Raw genomic sequence first — 18,339 nt, 5'->3', positions numbered from 1 at the left:
CTCAGGGGAAAGAAAGTGACCCACAAAGGTGAGGGGAAGGGGGGCAGATGATGGAAGTTGGGGGGGGGGAGAGAGAGAGAGAGAGAGAAGGGGCAGATGATGGAATGGAGGAGATGAGAGAGAGAGAGAAGGGGACAGATGATGGAAGTGAGAAGAAGGGAGAGAGAGCAGAAGGCAGATGGATGTCAGTTGAGAAGGGAGAGCAGATGCTGAATGGAAGTGGGGAAAGAACACATACTGGATGGAAGGAGGAGATAAATAAAGGGGGAAGAAAATAGTAAGATAATGGAGGGGTGAGGGAAAGGGGTGACAAGCTGTGTGTAGACACAGTGAAAAGAGGGAAACGGGACTAAATAGTAAGAAAGAATTTAATTTAGATGGAGGCAGAAAATAGAGAAGGAAGACCAGAGAAGAAAAGGGAAGAGAGAGCAGAGAATGATCAGATCTGAGTGGAGGAAATGAGAAGAGAGATATGCTAAAAACCACAGGGGGGAGGGAAGGATAGAGATGCCAGACCATGAGGGGAACAGAAGGAAGATGATGGATGCTAGACCAAATTGGGGGGTGGGGGGGGCAGGAGGAGAGATGGCAGGGAAAGACAGACAGTGAATGGAAGGGGCAGATGCTGGACTGAAGAGACAGAGAAGGTTATCATGCTGCTGTACCGGGCCATGGTACGCCCTCACCTGGAGTACTGCGTCCAGCACTGGTACTTTAAGAAGGACACGGTACTACTCGAAAGGATCCAGAGAAGAGCAACTAAAATGGTTAAGGGGCTGGAGGAGTTGCCGTACAGCGAAAGATTAGAGAAACTGGGCCTCTTCTCCCTTGAGCAGAGGAGATTGAGAGGGGACATGATAGAAACATTCAAGGTACTGAAGGGAATAGACTTAGTAGCTAAGGCAGGGAGAACGAGAGGGCACTCTCTAAAGTTGAAAGGGGATAGATTCCATACAAACGTAAGGAAGTTCTGTGGTAGAAAGCAACATATTTATTTGGCTCATAACTTGCTGGCGCCCGATATTTTTAGCTCACAGTGAAAAAAGTTTGCTCACAACACCCGCCCGCTTAGAGGGAACACTGCTCAGCACCCTAAAGTTGTGGGTTCAAACCCATGCTGCTCCTTGCGACCCTGGACAAGTCACTTAACCCCCCATTGCCCCAAGTACATTAGATAGATTGTGAGCCCACTGGGACAGACAGGAAAAAATGCTTGAGTACCTGAATAAATTCATGTAAACAGTTCTGAGCTCCCTTGGGAGAACGGTATAGAAAATTGAATAAATAAAATAAGAGGCTGTTATATATTCAGGCCATAGAGTTTGTGCCGCCCAGGCAGAAACTCCATATATGCACCAGGTATATAGCTCGGGCAGATACTCCATTTACTTCATCGTGCCCAAGAAAGGCTCAGACAGTTGGAGACCCATTCTAGATCTTACACACGTCAATGCAGCACTGAAAGTTCCACACTTTCTCACGGAGACAGTAAGATCAGTCAGAGTGACTGTGACCCTATGGGAATTTTTGGCCTTTTTGGATTTGACGGAGGCATACTTGCACATTCCCATCTTTCCGGAACACAGAAAATTCCTGAGATTTCATGTCCTGAAAAACTATTACTAATTCTCGGCTTTTCCCTTTGGGCTGGTGACAAGCATTTCACACATTTGATGGCGGTGGTACCTGCCATCTACACAAGATGGGCTTGCAGGTTCATCCATACATGGACACTTTGTGATCAAAGCTCTGTTGTTCCTGAAAGGAGAACAAGCAGTGACTCACACATTCTGGGTTCCAACCCAAGTCCTAGAATACATGGGAATCTTCAACAAGGCAGAAGGTCATGTCTACCTTCAGAGGCATGCAGTCAACTTTATACCCAGATAACAAGTTGGCCAAACCAGCTCCGTCCGCGTGGCACTACTTACAAGTCCTTGGATCTATGGCAGTCATGCTAGACAAGGTCTCATGGACAAAGGCAAACATGCATCCTCTTCAGAGCACGATGCTATCGCAGTGGTCATCTCAGTCAGTGTCTCTACCATGGACTTTGGAAGCCCAAGCCAGTATGGGCTGGTGGCTCAGCCCACAGGCATTATCAAGGGGCATGCCCATAAGAATAGCCTTTTGGGTAATTGTGACAATGGATGCCAGCTTGATAGGCTGGGGGGCTCACTCCAACTGACACCCGATCCAGGGGCATTGGTTGGCCTCTTAAAGAAAGTATTCGATCAACAGATTGCTTGGCATTGCAGAGGCTGGAGAAGAGTGTGGAGGGACAAGTAGTTCGAGTCTTCTCAGACAATATTACTGTGGTGGCATATGTCAATCACCAGGGAGGCACCAAAAGTGTGCATTCGAATCTGGAGGCTTGCTTACTGTTGGGCAGAGTTTCATCTTCAGGCTCTCTCAGCGGCGCATGTAATGGGAATGGACAATGTCCAAATCAATTTCCTCAGCAAACAGACACTGGATCCGGGAGAATGGATGCTGTCTGCAGCAGCCTTCCAATCCACTATTCGTCGCTGGAATCAGCCAACGTTTGATCTGATAACAACCGCAAGAAACAAGAAAGTGGACCGATTCTTCATTTGAAGATCTGAGCCTGGAAGCACAGGGATGGAGGCTGTGGTCCAGCTGTGTCCAAAGAGCGAGCTCTTGTACATGCTTCCTCCGTGTCCCATGATAGGCCGTATACTCCACAGGATTGCAAGCCATCGGAGAACAGTCATTCTCATGGCTCTAGATTGGCCATGCAGACCATGGTATGCATACCTAATACGTCATCAAAGAGACACAAGTCTCAACTGTGAGTACAGCTGGACCTTCTTTCTCAGGGACCAGTGATCATAGAAGATCTGGATCACTTTGCTCTTACGGTATAGCTCTTGATCACATTGCGTTAGTGCACAAGGGATACTCAAAAGGTAGTCATTGCTATTCTGCTTAAAGCCAAAAAGCCTACAACAGTCTCTGCTTATGCTAAGGCATAGGAAACATTTCAGCTCTGGTGCATTAAGGAGAATGATGATTCATTCTCTGCTCTGATCTCGTGGTGTTAGCTTTCCTCCAACTGGCCTTGATAAGGGTCTTAAGTGGCGTCACTCAGAGTCCAAGTGACAGTACTCTCGTGTTTCAGGGCTCGAGAGTGTAAAGCTTCATTGGCATCTTCATTGGCTACGGCTCAGGCCCCCAGTAAAAACATCTGTTTCCATTATGGAACCTTAATGTGGTTTTGCAAAGCCTCAGTCAAACTCCATACAAGCCGCTACAGAAAGTGTCCTTGATGAATCTGATGCTCAGGACGGTTTTTCTTATGGCTATTATCTCTGTTAGAAGACTCTAGCAGCTACAGGATTTTCTTGCAGAGAGCCTTTCCTTAAGCTCACAGAGGCCAGAATTTCTTTGTGCACTGTTCCATCCTTTTTGCTAAAGGTTGTTTTGGCTTTCTATCTCGGTCAGGAAGTCAGATTGCCATTTTGACAACATATATTGCCTGTGGAAAAACAATTCACCAGGCTCTGTAAAGGTGCATTCAACTAGAAATTTGGCTTCTTCATGGGTGGAAGCTCGGGCAGTTTCACTGAGGAGATTTGTAGAGCAGTGACTTGGTCCACTGTATATACATTTTCCAAGTTTTACAGAGTGGATGTAGTGGCAAAGGAGGACTCCGCCTTTGGGTCCTCAGCTTTACGAGCCAATACAGTGGTCCTGCCCTAGATTTCTGGGACTGCTTTCGTACGTCCCGTTCATCCAGAATGACAGGTTTATTGCAATAGAAAAAGAGATTAGTTTCTTACCTTGCTATATCTTTTCTAGTAGATAGGTGTGTCATTATGGAACCCTGCCCTGTCGGTTCTTTTCTGCGCCTGCCTACTGTCTCATTCAAAAAGTTTGAGTCTAAACTGATATTTGGTTGTCAGACCTTAAAGCTATGAAAAATAATTTTTTGCTATAACACATTGGGGTATTATTTGAGCTCCATAAATGTTTCTGTTTTGACATAGTTTCACTGTTTTGATTGTTCAATAGCAATGTTTAACATGCTTGTTATAATTTCAGAGCAGAACAGAGTTGTAGTTCAGGGAGTTTCCCTGTACCTCTCCTTCACATGTATTGCTCTATGGAGCTATTGCATGCTTTGGTACAAACTGAAGGGGCAGTAGAGAAGGAGGAGGGATTCAAAAGCTGGAATGGATTCCTTCTGCACGGCTTGTAATTCTGATGATATTACAAATGGCAGCCATTTTAGGTAACTGTTCTACATGGGGCAGGAGCATAGGAAGATCGCTCCTGCCTTGGTTCACCGCTGGACCACTAGGGCTTCCAAGGTAGGTTTTATAGAGGTCTAGGAGGCAGGAGGGGAGGTATGATTGTTTCAGAAATGGAAGAGATCCCTCCTGTCTCAGCTCACCACTAGACTTCCAGGGCTTACGGCAGGCCTGCAAAGCATTAGGGGAAGGGAGGCAGGGTGCAGATCCTGGGAGGTAGGGAGGCTAGGTGCAGAACCTGGCAGGGCAGGGAGGGAAGGGAGGCAGGGTGCAGATCTTGGGAGGTAGGGAGGCTGGGTGCAGAACCTGGCAGGGCAGGGTGCAGATCTTGGGAGGTAGGGAGGCTGGGTGCAGAACATGGCAGGGCTGAGGGCAGAGTCTTCCAAGGTAGGGCACTTGAATATAAACCCTTGGTTTATATTCGAGTTAACCTCACCTCTCCCCCTTTTTAGGAGAAAAAAGATACTTTGGTTTATATTTGAATATATATGATATAACTTGGTGAGGAGTTCTGTTTAATGTTGGCAGAGTTGAAATGCCTCTTAGAACGTAGTCTCTAGCTCACTGTGGACTTTACCAACATTTCTTTAATACCATGAAGGAGCATGAATTTCGATAGGTGGGAAGGATTGTAAAATGAAAACCATAAAAAAGTCTGCTATAGGACTTGTTAAAAAATTGTTCTAAGGTAGGCCAAGATATTTGCTCTATAGGATATTGATGCTTTAAGATATCACAATGAACTGTGCTTTGATATACTTTAGTCATAAGTAGTAGTCCCACAGAAGGGTTTGCACTGAGCAAAACTCTCTTTTAAGAATCATACTTTTAAAAATTATGCAGGTTCCTCTAGATTGGATTAATAACCAGCAATTATTCCAGGACTCTAAATAACCTCTTTAAAAGATGAGAGGAAAAAAATCCTAGTTCTGAGGAAGCCTTACCTGCCTTGTACATATTGTTTACATACGTTACTTAGGATAAGGTATTGTTGGTTGTAGGTGGAGCTCAGTGCTATCTATCATTTTTAGTACAAAATTAAAAAATAATGTATATATGTACATTTGTATAATGTTGCTTCTACTGAGAGAGACTGAAATGTAAACTGTTTGTTTCAGCATTAACTTATGCATTCCTGAAGGTGCCCTGATTGCTGTTGTTGGTCAGGTTGGCTCTGGAAAGTCTTCCCTGCTGTCTGCCCTTTTAGGAGAAATGGAGAAAAGAGAAGGCTATGCATCTCTCAAGGTGTGTCTAATTTCCTAATATTACTCTTGTCTACTACCCCTCAACCTCAAATTATGAGCCAGGGGTTCTCAATCCATTACTTGGGATTACACTTACCCAGTCAGGTTTTCAGGATGCTCACAATAAATATGCATGATAGTCTGCTTTCAAATCTCTCAAATGCATATTCATGACTGAATAAGTGTGTCCCTGATGTAACCTGAACCTCTGCTCAGGCTTGTACATCCCCATGAAGCAGTTAATCTTTTGCTACCTCCAGTGTACTGTCTCTCCTGCCACAAAGATATTTCTTCTTTACGAAGAGTGTCAATGCCTGGAATGCGCTCCCAAGGGAGGTAGTGGAGAGGAAAATGGTGACAGAGTTCAAACTACTTTTTCAAAAATGTGATGGGATGAACACAGAGGATCTCTAATCAGAAAATAATGGGCATATATTACATTATATTACATTAGGGATTTCTATTCCGCCATTACCTTGCGGTTCAAGGCGGCTTACAAAAGATTTATAAACGGGGTTACAATGGAGGAACCGATGATAAATTAAAGTGGTAAATAGATAATTTCGGAGTAAGGATAAATACAGTTTACAGGAAGTGTGTAAATGGAGGTTACATTGGTAGCATAGTTGTTATTGCTGGTGTAGTGAGAGTAGATGTTTTGTCTATTTTGGCATTGTTAATAGTACGTGAAGTTAGGGCTGATTTAGGAATTTTGAAGGAACTAAGGCCAGTACTGGGCAGACTTGCACAGTCTGTGTCCTGTATATGGACATTCAGTTGAGGATGGGCTGGAGAGGGCTTCGATGGCTAGGATGGTTTAGGAGGGCTGGAGTGAGCTTTGACAGAGACTCCAATAAATAGAATCTAAGCACACTACCAGGCAGAGCTCTAGGTTTCTGGTCCAGAAATATCTAAGAAAAAGGGCCATTTAAATTAAATGATTAATTTATAGAGCATGTATGGTTGGGCAAACTGGATGGACCATTCGGGTCTTATCTGCCATCATTTACTATGTTAAAAGGCTTCCAGACTAAACTTCTCAGGATTTCGGCAGGTTGACCTGGGTGTTCCCCCATCTTAGGTCCTATTAAGAAGCCTGTAACAATGTGAATGATAAAACATAGTATGTTGGAATGCTTGTGAAAGCTTATTGGGACAGTTTTGGTTTTCTCTAGTCAGTGGGACCACATGGTGATCAGTATTTGCTTAGAAATGTTAAGACGTGCACTAGAACTAATATTTTAGGTTATAAGGAATTAACCATATACATTTTTTTGATATAGCAGATATAATTTATGTACATTGTACTACATGTATGTAACTTTTTTTTTTTTTTTAGGGTTCAGTGGCTTTTGTTCCTCAGCAAGCCTGGATACAGAATGCTTCTTTGAAGGACAATATAATTTTTGGAGGGGAAGTAAACGGAAGCCGATACAAGCGTGTGATTGAAGCCTGTGCTCTGCTGCCTGATTTAGAGATTCTACCTGCTGGAGACCAAACAGAAATAGGAGAAAAGGTTTCGAAGCATACTGTTTCTGGCATATCTAACTTTGCTTAATGTTATTACTAAATGTGATGGCTGTGGAGATGGATTTCTGAAGTAGGCTTTTCTTCCTTCGCTATATTCATGGCCTTTGGGGGTTGATGCTCCACAATATGTAATCTGGCCTTTTATTTTTGTTGCTGTAAGAGTCATTATTGCAAAGCAGCTGAGTACTGAAGCTACCTCAGACAGCTGTACTGCTCATTATACTGTACACATAAGAAGAAATGTAATGTGCATGGAGACCCGCTTTTTGAGTACCACTTAAAAGTTTGCGATCGGCATCTTTACACCCTGAGGCAGCAGAAATTTGAAATGCTGGCCACCGTTGGTGTACCGATTGTCTCTTTGAGATAAGTTGATTTTTTTTCATCTGTCTTGATCACATTAAGCTTTTCTACTGCACCGCACAGAGCCTTTTCTAGTCACCAAGGGAGGTTTTTAATGCCAATGAGGTTATTGCCTGAACACCTTAAACCACCACGGTGGGGTGGGAGGGTCCATTTCTGAGGCCTTTTCCTCCCTTGTGTTTATGGTCTTGGCCTGTGTAGCAATGTTTTGTTCTACCTTGCACTGTCCACGTGAAAAAATTGTATACACATAAGCAGTTATGACATTCCTTGAGCATTTTTTTTTTCCCTCTGAGCTTTATGGTCAAAAAGAGAGATACAGATTACCCTACCCCTTATAGCTGATCAGCCCACAAGGGCCATAATACCACTACCAAGGGAGATGACCAGAGTGAATGATTTGCATCTTATTCCATGAAGGTCACTTCTACAAGCACAATTGGTCACAAAGAGTAACTGAAGGAATTGAGAACCACCCATCCCCTCCTCCTCCATATCAAATTAATAGTTAAATGTGTTATACTGGATGATATCTGGAGAGGGCTAAAGAGAGCTATCTGTTAATCTTAACAATGGCTGCCTTCCATTTACTCCGCTCTATTTTGCGATGCGTTATTAGCAGCACAGAGCACTCACAGTAACTTCTTGACTCTTGTGCCTTGAGAGTTACATCACTATCCTAATATTAATTAAATCTGATGTGTACTGTCCCATTCCCCACTTGATTTCTCTTTCAGTTTTACTCTGCATGGGGTTGTTTCTCCTAGTTATTGCGGTATTTTAGTATGCACCATTCATTGACTTGAGAGAAGTTTATAAAATTGTGTAGTGTGGAAAAAGATAATGGGGAATAGTCACTTACGATGTTAAAGTAATAGAACCAGGGTTTTTTGTTTTGTTTTGTCTTTTTTTTTTTTAACTCAGTGCACAGTTAAGCTAAGGAATGTATTGCTATAGAATATGGCTAAAGCTAATAGTGTATATGAGATTCTAGAAACCAGATCTGAATATCCCAGCTCTCTCTTTTTGGGGAACAATATGGAACTTTCCCTTCCCTCTTCCCTTTTGTCTCATACCCTTCGTAATCAAGTCTTTGTTTTGACCTTATCCTCCCTATTTTCATTTAGATTTTTTATTTTCTCTCTTTTTTATGTATAACTTTTTTTTAAAATTATTGTAAACCGACCAGATACTTGTGATGGTTGGTATCAAAATATTTTTTTTTATAAATTCTTTATTCATTTTCGTATGTTACAACAAGTGTAGCAAATAAACTCATTTAAAGCTTAAAGATACACACTTTATTAACTCTCATAAGCATCAAATTTAACATTTCATTACAAATTAAAATTCTATAATATTTTAAATATTATGAAAGAAATCTAACATTTATATCATCCTTATTGAATCTAATATTCCCTCCCCCTCCCTCCCTATTCAATAAATCATAAAATTATCCTTATTGTGAAATTATTGAAATACTCATGTATTATATAACAACAAGTAAAACCCACCCTTTTCCCCCCTAATCAAATACCTTAACATGGGAAAAGTTAATCATTCATTTCAAAAATCTGTTAATGGTTGGTATCAAAATATTAATAAACTTGAAACTTAACTTTCCTGTTGGAATCTGCTGGATATTTGGCTATGCTTGCAACTGTCAAACGGGATGCTGGGCTTAATGGACCATTTGACCCTACATAAATGTTTAGATAAAGCTAACCCATTTTTCTCACCATTTCAGTGAAACTATCTGAAGGAGATCTCATTGGTGTGTCCTCTTAGGGTGTGAATTTGTCTGGTGGTCAGAAGCAGAGGGTCAGCCTTGCTCGAGCGGTTTACTGCAACGCTGATATTTATTTCCTGGACGATCCTCTCTCAGCTGTAGATGCCCATGTTGGAAGACACATTTTTGAAAAAGTAGTTGGACCAAAGGGCATGCTGAAAAGCAAGGTGAGTGATTTCATCAACTCCTGAAGAGGGTCACTTGGGGGATTATGGCTTATCTTTCCCAATTGAGAAAGTAGAAATAGTCATTTGGTTTGCCTCGCCATGTTTGTCAATACAGACTTTAGTTTGCTGAGTATAAACTTTTAGCATTGTCTAGACCAGTGGTTCCCAACCCTGTCCTGGAGGACCACCAGCCAGTCAGGTTTTTGGGATAACCCTAATAAATATGCATAAGAGAGATTTGCATATCATGGAGGTGGCAGGCATGCAAATCTCTCCCATGCATATTCATTGGGGCTTTCCTGAAAACCTTACTGGCTGGTGGTCCTCCAGGACAGGGTTGTGAACCACTGGTCTAGACTGCCTTGATGTCATTGTCATCATCATCATCACTGGGGAATAGGGGGACGGGGAGAAGGGGAAAAAAAGAGACCAAAAGTTTTTTTATTTTCAAAAAGTTTACTTTATTTTCAATTCTATTTTTAGACTCGAATTTTGGTAACTCACGGTGTCGGTTATTTGGCTCACATGGATGTTATCATAGTGATGGCTGATGGTGAAATAACAGAGATGGGCTCCTATCAGAAACTTTTGATGCAAGATGGAGCCTTCGCTGAATTTCTCCGGACATATGCTAATGCAGAGCAGAATGCGGACAGTGGAGGTAAGCTCTTCTGAAGCATAAAACTTCATTCAGCAGGCTGCCATGACTGAATATTTACTGTATATCATTCAAAGTCCTTTTTTGTGATTTATTATGTACATTTACATGTACTCTGCTGAGAACTGCTTGAATCGTCAGTGCACAAATGATTCTACGTACCATCAGGTTCATGGAACATCCCCTAGTCTTAAAGGGTAAAAAGCTGTTTCCTATTTTCCCATTCCACCCTATCTATGTTGTCATGTCTCCTCTTAGCCATCTTTTCTTCAAGCTGAGGAGCTCTAACCTGCTTAGTCCCCATTCATAGGGGAAATATTACCATATACACTCTAATATAAGTCGATCCGAATATAAATCGAGACCCACATTTCCCCCCCAAAAGGAGGAAAGATGGTTGACTTGAATATGTCGGGTGGCTTAATATTCAAGTGCCTTTCCCTGCAGGCACTGCACCCAGCCCCCTTCCTGCCAGGCACTGCACCCAGCCCCCTTTCCTCCCTTTCTCTGTGCCAGGCTCTGCACCCAGCCCCCTTCCCTGTTGGGCACTGCACCCAGTCCTCTTCCCTCCCTCCCTGTCAGGCTGTGCACCCAGCCCCCTTCTGTCCCTTCCCTGTTAGGCACTGCACCCAGCCCCCTTCCCTCCCTTCCATGTCAGGCACTTCATCCAGCCCTCTTCCCTCCCAGCCAGTCAAGAAGCTACTCAGTGCCAAACAGGAGTGCAAAAGCATGCTCCTGCTTGTTGCTGCTCAGCGGCAGAAGAAACCAGATCTCACGGCAGCCACCACCGACCGGGTTAGCAGTGGGGCAGGAGTGCGGATAGCTCGCTCCTGCCTGCTGCATCTCTGGACCACCAGGGATCGGCAGAGGAGGTACAAGGGCAGGGAGGGGGGGACAGGGTGCAGAGCCTGGCGGTGGCCTGCAATAATTCTGGAAGGGGGCGCTGTCCTAAATATAAACTGGGACCTCCATTTTTGGGCTGATTTTTTGGCCCCAAAATCCTGCTTTATATTTGAGTATATACGGTACTTCCCCTTCTGTCATTATAGTTGTCCCTCTGCAGGGCTGGCGTTAGAGGGGTACAAACAAGTCCATTGCCCTGGGTCTTTATACCACAGGGAGCTCCAAGTTTGCCTGAAGCTGAAGGAGATACAATCTGTTGGTGGACTTTGAGGCCCCCCTCCCAAATTTACGACCTGCATTAAAGCATGTCTACTACCCCTGTTTCCTTGTATCTTTTCTAGTTTAGCTGTATCATTCTAAGACATTGCAACCAGAATTATACTAACCAAGGTGCTAGTCACAGAGTGGATTGATGGAGGTGTTAAAATGTTCTGTTTCTTCCTGAATAATTCCTGATATTGCATTTGCATTTTTGGTCATCAATGTGTTTGCAATGAGTTGAAGATCCCTTTTTTTCTGTATAGTGACTCTTAATATGGAATCAAGTATTGTGTACTTATAGCTAAGATTAGTTTCCCCTATATACATCACTTTGCACATTCCCACATTACATCTTACCTGCCTTTTAGATGCCTGGTCCCTCAGTCTTGCAGGCTTCTTCTGCAATTCCTCACAATCCATGTTGGTTTAACAACTTGTAATTTAGCCTCATCTGCATATTTGATTACCTTGCTGACGACTCCTTTTTCCAGGTCATCAATAAACATTAAAAAGAGCTGGTCCCAGTACAAATCCCACTGTTAACCCTTCTCCATTAAGAGAGCTACCATTTAGACCAGTTAACAGTTCATAAAAGTACCATTACCGCGTGTATCGTAACCTTTATTTTTTTAATGAAGCTCTCATGAGGGACTTCATCAAACGCCTTCTGAAAATCCAGATACAGACTTGCTCTTGCCCATATCACTCTGTACTTTTTTATGGGTTGCAGCCAAAATACACTTAAATCTTCCTAGTCATAATATCTTATAGGTTTCTGTCCCACAGTCTGTTCTGCTGTTGAGTTAGTTACCAACAAAGGGAGAAAACCAACACCGTCTGCAGTGAGTATAGCACAAACCAGAAACAAAGAAAACTGCAGACAGCTGTACAAAGATGCAGGCTAAATTTATTAAAACAAAATCAAGAATGCGGTTAATGTTACCACCTTGAACCAAACCAAAGGACCCGACATGGTCCGTGTTTCGGTATTGTTTACCGAAACACAGACCGTGTCTGGTCCTTTGGTTTGGTTCAAGGTGGTAACATTAACCGCTGGGTTAGTTACACCATTATTCTGTTAGTTCAAAGTTCATTTCTTGTTCTATGCACTCTTAAAATACTCTAGGAATAAATGTTCTATGCACTCTTAAAATACTCTAGGAATAAACAATGACTGTTTTCTGTTGCATTCCCATGTACTACTGGAATATATCTACGATTGGGGCTAAAGAATGTGTTTTAAATGTACATTTTTGCATGCCCTAAATGTGACACACCCTTCTCAACAAAGTGGGCTGGAAGGGAGTCCTTTTTGAGACTTTCTGATGCCACATCATCTGGCACGAGTGATCACAATAGGTTTTCCTTTGCTGGGATAACTAACGTTGCCTTCAAAGAATGCTATCTTATGTCTGTTCACGAAAGTCATATTTCTTCTGCTAAAGATATTTCAGCACTTGTAAGTTAGCCCCCAAAGATTCTGCACTTTGTAGGGACGTCCCTTGAGCAATGGACAGTCCAAAAAGTATTGCATGTTCCAGTAGTGTCCCCATTTTTCTGTGCCTGCTATTGAACTGCTGACTGTAAACATGGAGGCACCAAGAGGGAGGTTGGCAAGATCCCTCCCCTTCTTCCCTTTCTAAAAAATTAAACCCAAGAGAAGGGAGGGCAGACCCTACTATAGGAACTGTATGCAGTACACAACCTTTAGCTGAGCACTATGATTAATGCTTTGCAAGAGAGATTCTTCTTTTGCGTCTTTTCTTTGTAAGAAAAAAAGCAGCGGGCTATTGGTATATTCCCTGCCAGAAGCTTTCCAGGAATTTTCTGTTGCAGATTTTCTCTGTTTGTCAGAGAAGATATCCAGGGGCCAGAAACTGGTTTGGGGTTTTTTTTTTTTGTCCTGGAAATCCTGCTGATTTATCAAACTGCTATGAATGGCTTCCCAGTAGAGGTAGTGGAGACAAGAACTGTATCTGAATTTAAGAAATCATGGGGTAAACACATGATTTCTAAGGGAGAAAAAGGGACTGTAGAGCTTAGTAGTTGGTATGGATGGGAAGCCTTGATAGACCATATATGCCATCATTTTCTGTTTGTGTTATAGTTCCTTATCTTATATATGGTTAAAATAGATCAGACTCTGAGCATTGCATAATCAAGTCGTCCATGTTTGAATGCTGGCTATGATAGGGAAAATGACTACAGAGCAGGCCTGTTAGTCTCACATGGAAGCTGTAGTGCAATAAATAAGGAATCGAAAGTTCCTGTGATGTGACTATACGACAGTGGAGGAAAGCACCATACTTTCTTTAATGCAACAGAATTCAGCTAGAAGGGATCTCAGGCTAATGCTGATCTTACGGACTTTTCAGTGACAGATTCTTTTGTAACCTTATGTAACTTAGTTCATTGCTTAAAATACATGCTATAAAATACATCTTAACATATTAAAACAATTATACATCACAATTACCAACAAGCAAAACAAATTGTTCCTCGAGCTTTCCATTTTTCTCCTACAAATACAGCAGCTACTGCACAAAGCAAGTACATGCCTGTATCTAATAGCTCTCATTAACGTACCAAACAGGATGGTATCGTACGTCAATGCCACTAGATTTCCAATATATTGTTCACTTGATCCCAGATAGATCTCCAAAATCTAAGTATCAAGGGACACACAACAGAAAAGTATGCCACAGAATTGATCCTGCTATTGAAAATACACAGGCGTGAGCATCATCTGATTGAACATCCAATAAACAAAGATCTGAAGTATGGCTATGTATGTTTGTTACCCACCTAGACTTTTAGATAGTGCAGGCTAACTATTTGTAAACAAAAAAAAAGTTGCATAATGAGTTGGTGTGTTTCAGTAATGAAACATGCACATTATGATGTGTGATGGACAGCCATAATGATTATGCATGAGAGAAATTTGTATGTATTGAAGACCCGGTGCATGCAGACTTCACTGTGGATTTCCTGACAACCTGATTGACAGTGGTGGGGTCATCAAGATAGATTTGGAAGCTCTGGCTCACCCTGTTAAAAGCTGGATTTACCAAGGATTTGACAGTTCTGTTATCTAGCCCTCTGTCATACTGGTGATACGAGTATGTGTTTTGTAACCTTCTTTTTACAATTGTTTTTCTTATTTTTCTGTTTGGCTGCCCTGAACACACAGATAAGAGAGAAGAGGAGGAAGGTTTGTTGCGGTGACTTTTTGGTTTTAGGTTGCTTGCACCTGTAATGGACATGGATTTCATGTAGAAATAGCTCGCTGTGTAATCTTTCTTTTTAATCATTGCTTTTTTTTGCTGTCATGGACACAGATATACAGGAAGGAGCAGAGGAGGAAGGTTTGTGTTTCTGATGCTTTGCTGCATGTAGATTTTGTAGTGCAGTAGATTGCACAGTGCATTTGTGCAGACCGGGGATGCAGCATGAATAAAACCAGAAGGATCCCTCTCATAGCAATAACCTTTTCTACATCACAGTTTCAGCTTCTGCATGACGAGCTCATTTTATGAAAGAGAGACAGCCTACTTTGTTTGAAACGTGATAAAGAAATGAGTGTAACAGTCACTTTAGATGCATGCTTTTTTTTCTTTTTAGAAAACTTGATGTGCTATTAGAATTTCATAATGTCTATAGTTCTGTGCAGGGTAATGAGGAAGAGTATCCATGAAGTTTCCTTTGGTACTTTTAATTCAACTTGCATGGTATTCAACACTTTTACAAGTAAAAGAAGAACAAAAAGCAACACAAACATCAAATACAAAATATAACTTGTCAAATTGAATAAACCGTGCATTTTTGGCCTTTCAGCTCAAATGAAACTGATCCCTTCTAGGTTGGAGCACCATAAGTTATCCTTCATAATAACCTGGGGCTTTTTTCCCCACTCAAACACCTCTCCCAAAAAGTCAGGCTCAGCCATGGCATCAATAGTTCTTGGTCTGGAACTTCGATACTAATGCAATTAGCGTAGGAAAATCGCTCCTGCCCCGAAAGCCCGCTAGACCACCAGGTAAGGTCCGGGACACCGGGGGGAAGGTGGGAGGGAGGCGGGGGTGGGTTAGAGCCGGCCAAAAAGTTATTTGCGATTTTTCAACATTCGCGGGCCGGCTCTGCCCCTAACCCCCGCGAATATTGAAGGAGAAGTGTAATGAGAGGCTAATCTCCAATTAAAGAAAACTTAACAAAGAATGGAGCTAAACACCCAAACCCCACAGTTTAGCGGTACTAACTTTGATTCTTCTCAGTCTGGAGATGAGGAAACCTTATTTACATGTTCAGATAAGAGGCTTTACAAAGCAGGATAAAAAAAATATGTAATTCTTACTTGAGAAGGAAATATAATACTTGGAGGAAACTTCAGAAAGAAAGTAGCTCCAAAGACTAACATTAGTTTTATTTAAAACAAATAGGAATACTTTTCTGTTGTGTGTATTAGCTGAATTCTCTGAATAATTTTCCTCTCCGCCATGCCTTTGAATGGTAGATCTCAAAAGGTTTTCAGAATTCTATCACTGCCACTGCATTAAAGAAACAAGTGAGTGCTTTATTTTTGGACCAAGTAGTTTTTCCTCTGGAATTCTAACTCACTTTGAACTTTGACTGGGATCCAAGACCATGAGCCTTCATTCACAACTGCCCAGTGACTGTCATATCCCCTCCCAGTGTTCTGTACAGGCACTCCTTGAGTTACAGACGCCCGACTTAGGTATGACTCATACTTAAGAATGAAGTCGCGACTTCATTTGATTTCACTGAGCATTATTTCCAGTGGCATAGACTCCTACATGTCTCCTATTACAGATTCAGGAATGATGCATGGCCACATTAAGAATAGTATGTGGTTGTTCATGCTGTACCTTAGAGGGAACACTGATAAAGCTAGTTGACCCTTTTGTCAGCTGGGAGCAGAGGTAAACAGCAAGAATCTTAAATCTACAAGTTCTGAGTTACATACAAATCTGACTAAGCACAGCTTTAGAAATGTAACTCGTTCTTAACCTGGGGACTTCCTGTAATTCAGTAATTGTAATGACTGTTCTGCATTCATGGATCCTAAATTGACTCCCAGGTATCACTATTGCACAGTTATTGATTTCAACCCACATTTTCAGGAGTTGTGAGCACTGTTCCCTCTAAAGTAGTGTTTCAATGTCACATCAATAGTGAGGAACCGTTAAGTTTTGCAGGGCTCCAGACGACCCGGTCTATTCCCTGGTGATTAAAAAACCCCGCAACATTGAAATACCACCCTTGCCGACTGGCAACAATCTTGTTGGAGGACCCTACATGGATTAGGGGGAACATTGTGAGCCCATCCTTTGCAGAATCCCTAATGGAAAACACAAGCCCAGAATCGAACCTAAATCCTGGCCCAGCAAGTGCATTCTTGTATGTATTCTTTTATAAAACTGGAAGTCATGGATGGCCTTTTGCTTGATATTTTGCCCTTTATAACAGTGTTCTTCAACCTTTTTACACCTATGGACCGGTGGAAATAAAATAATTATAAACTACTAAGACTGAAATAAAAAATCTCCATCTATGCGAGCTCAGTCCCCACAAACCATTTGATCCCATCAGCACAAGCCTCAAATAGTTATGATTTTATATTGAACATATTTTATTAAAGTATAAAAAGAAACAATATTCTGTACAATTGTCATTTTATAAATACAAATAATACAAAGCAAGGATCAACAAAACCCCTGTTTCCCCTCCCCTTCACATATATCCCCTCTACTATCAAGAAAACTGAATAAGCCAAATTATTACAGAATGCTACACAGAAATATCATGCTAACAGAATACCACAGACACACATGACAGAAATAGTGTTAAGGGAGTGCAACTAGGGCAACTGTTCCCTGGTCAGAGAGAGCCCTAAGCCAGCTGGAAGCTAAAGAAGCACTGCCTGGGCTTTGCAGTCCCCAGTTATGTTTAACACCAGCTCTAGCAGAATATATATTTCAAATCTGATATACTGTATTCTCCACTTAAAATTTTATTGATTTTATGAACAAAATAAAACAACAGTGAAATTACAGAAGTAAAAAGTACAAAGGTCCATGAAAAAGAGTACAGCAACCTAACAAAATAGGTACAACCAATTTTCTATTTCTTAAAAAACCTTTGATTAATCAACCAAAACTATAAAGAGGAACAGGGGAAGAGCAGCTCTCAGTACTTGCCTGCAGTAGTATCACCACAGTGATTTACTTCGGCAGCCTTGGGGCTTTTGATGGGTCTCGCATGGGTCTCGCCCGCCTCTGAGGAAAAAGGGAAGTTGCATCATCAGAGGCAGCCTGCGACTCATCAAAAGCCCCCAAGTCTGCTGAAGTGATTTGCTGTGCTGCGCTGACGCTACAGGCAAGAACTGAGAGCAGAGGGGAGGAAGCCCTGATCTCACCGGCCTTGCACAGTCCGGCAGGAAATTTTTGCACATCGATCTTGCCGGCCCTGCATTGACCAGCAGGAAATTTCTGCGGACCGGCAGTTGAAGAACATTGCTTTATGTCATCAAAATGTTGACTTTTCAGAGGGGATTGCAAAGATCTGCAACGTGACATAATCAAGCTCGAGAAATGGGCATCGACATGGCAAATGAGGTTCAACGTGGATAAGTGTAAAGTGATGCATGTCGGTAACAAAAATCTCATGCACGAATACAGGATGTCCGGGGCGGTACTTGAAGAGACCTCCCAGGAAAGAGACTTGGGAGTTCTGATCGACAAGTTGATGAAGTCATCTGCGCAATGTGTGGCAGCAGCGAAAAGGGCGAACAGAATGCTAGGAATGATAAAGAAGGGGATCACGAACAGATTGGAGAAGGTTATCATGCCGCTGTACCGAGCCATGGTGCGCCCTCACCTGGAGTACTGCGTCTAGCACTGGTCGCCAGAGAAGAGCGACTAAAATGGTTAAGGGGTCGGAGGAGTTGCCGTACAGTGAGAGACTGGAGAAACTGGGCCTTTTCTCCCTTGAAAAGAGGAGACTGAGAGGGGACATGATCGAAACATTCAAAATACTGAAGGGGGAATAGACTTAGCAGATAAAGACAGATTGTTCACCCTCTCCAAGTTAGGGATAACGAGAGGGCACTCTCTAAAGTTGAAAGGGGATAGAT

The 18,339-nt window shown here is 42.2% G+C and overlaps 1 protein-coding gene across 2 annotated transcripts in view; it reads left to right on the top strand.

The window, feature by feature from the left end:
* Positions 1 to 18,339, top strand: part of LOC117369099 (multidrug resistance-associated protein 1-like) — a 201,235-nt gene that overhangs the window by 117,363 nt on the left and 65,533 nt on the right. For both annotated transcript variants that reach the window (XM_033963097.1, XM_033963096.1), the window contains exons 16-19: positions 5,393 to 5,519; positions 6,858 to 7,034; positions 9,200 to 9,367; positions 9,851 to 10,028. In XM_033963097.1, coding sequence (XP_033818988.1) covers positions 5,393 to 5,519; positions 6,858 to 7,034; positions 9,200 to 9,367; positions 9,851 to 10,028 — 650 coding nt within the window. The remainder of the gene's footprint in view (positions 1 to 5,392; positions 5,520 to 6,857; positions 7,035 to 9,199; positions 9,368 to 9,850; positions 10,029 to 18,339) is intronic.

This window comes from Geotrypetes seraphini, chromosome 11 (genome assembly GCF_902459505.1).
Source record: "Geotrypetes seraphini chromosome 11, aGeoSer1.1, whole genome shotgun sequence".
Classification (NCBI taxonomy): Eukaryota; Metazoa; Chordata; class Amphibia; order Gymnophiona; family Dermophiidae; genus Geotrypetes; species Geotrypetes seraphini.
The sequence above is the reverse complement of the archived record's forward strand: the minus strand, read 5'-3'. Positions and strand labels throughout refer to the sequence as shown.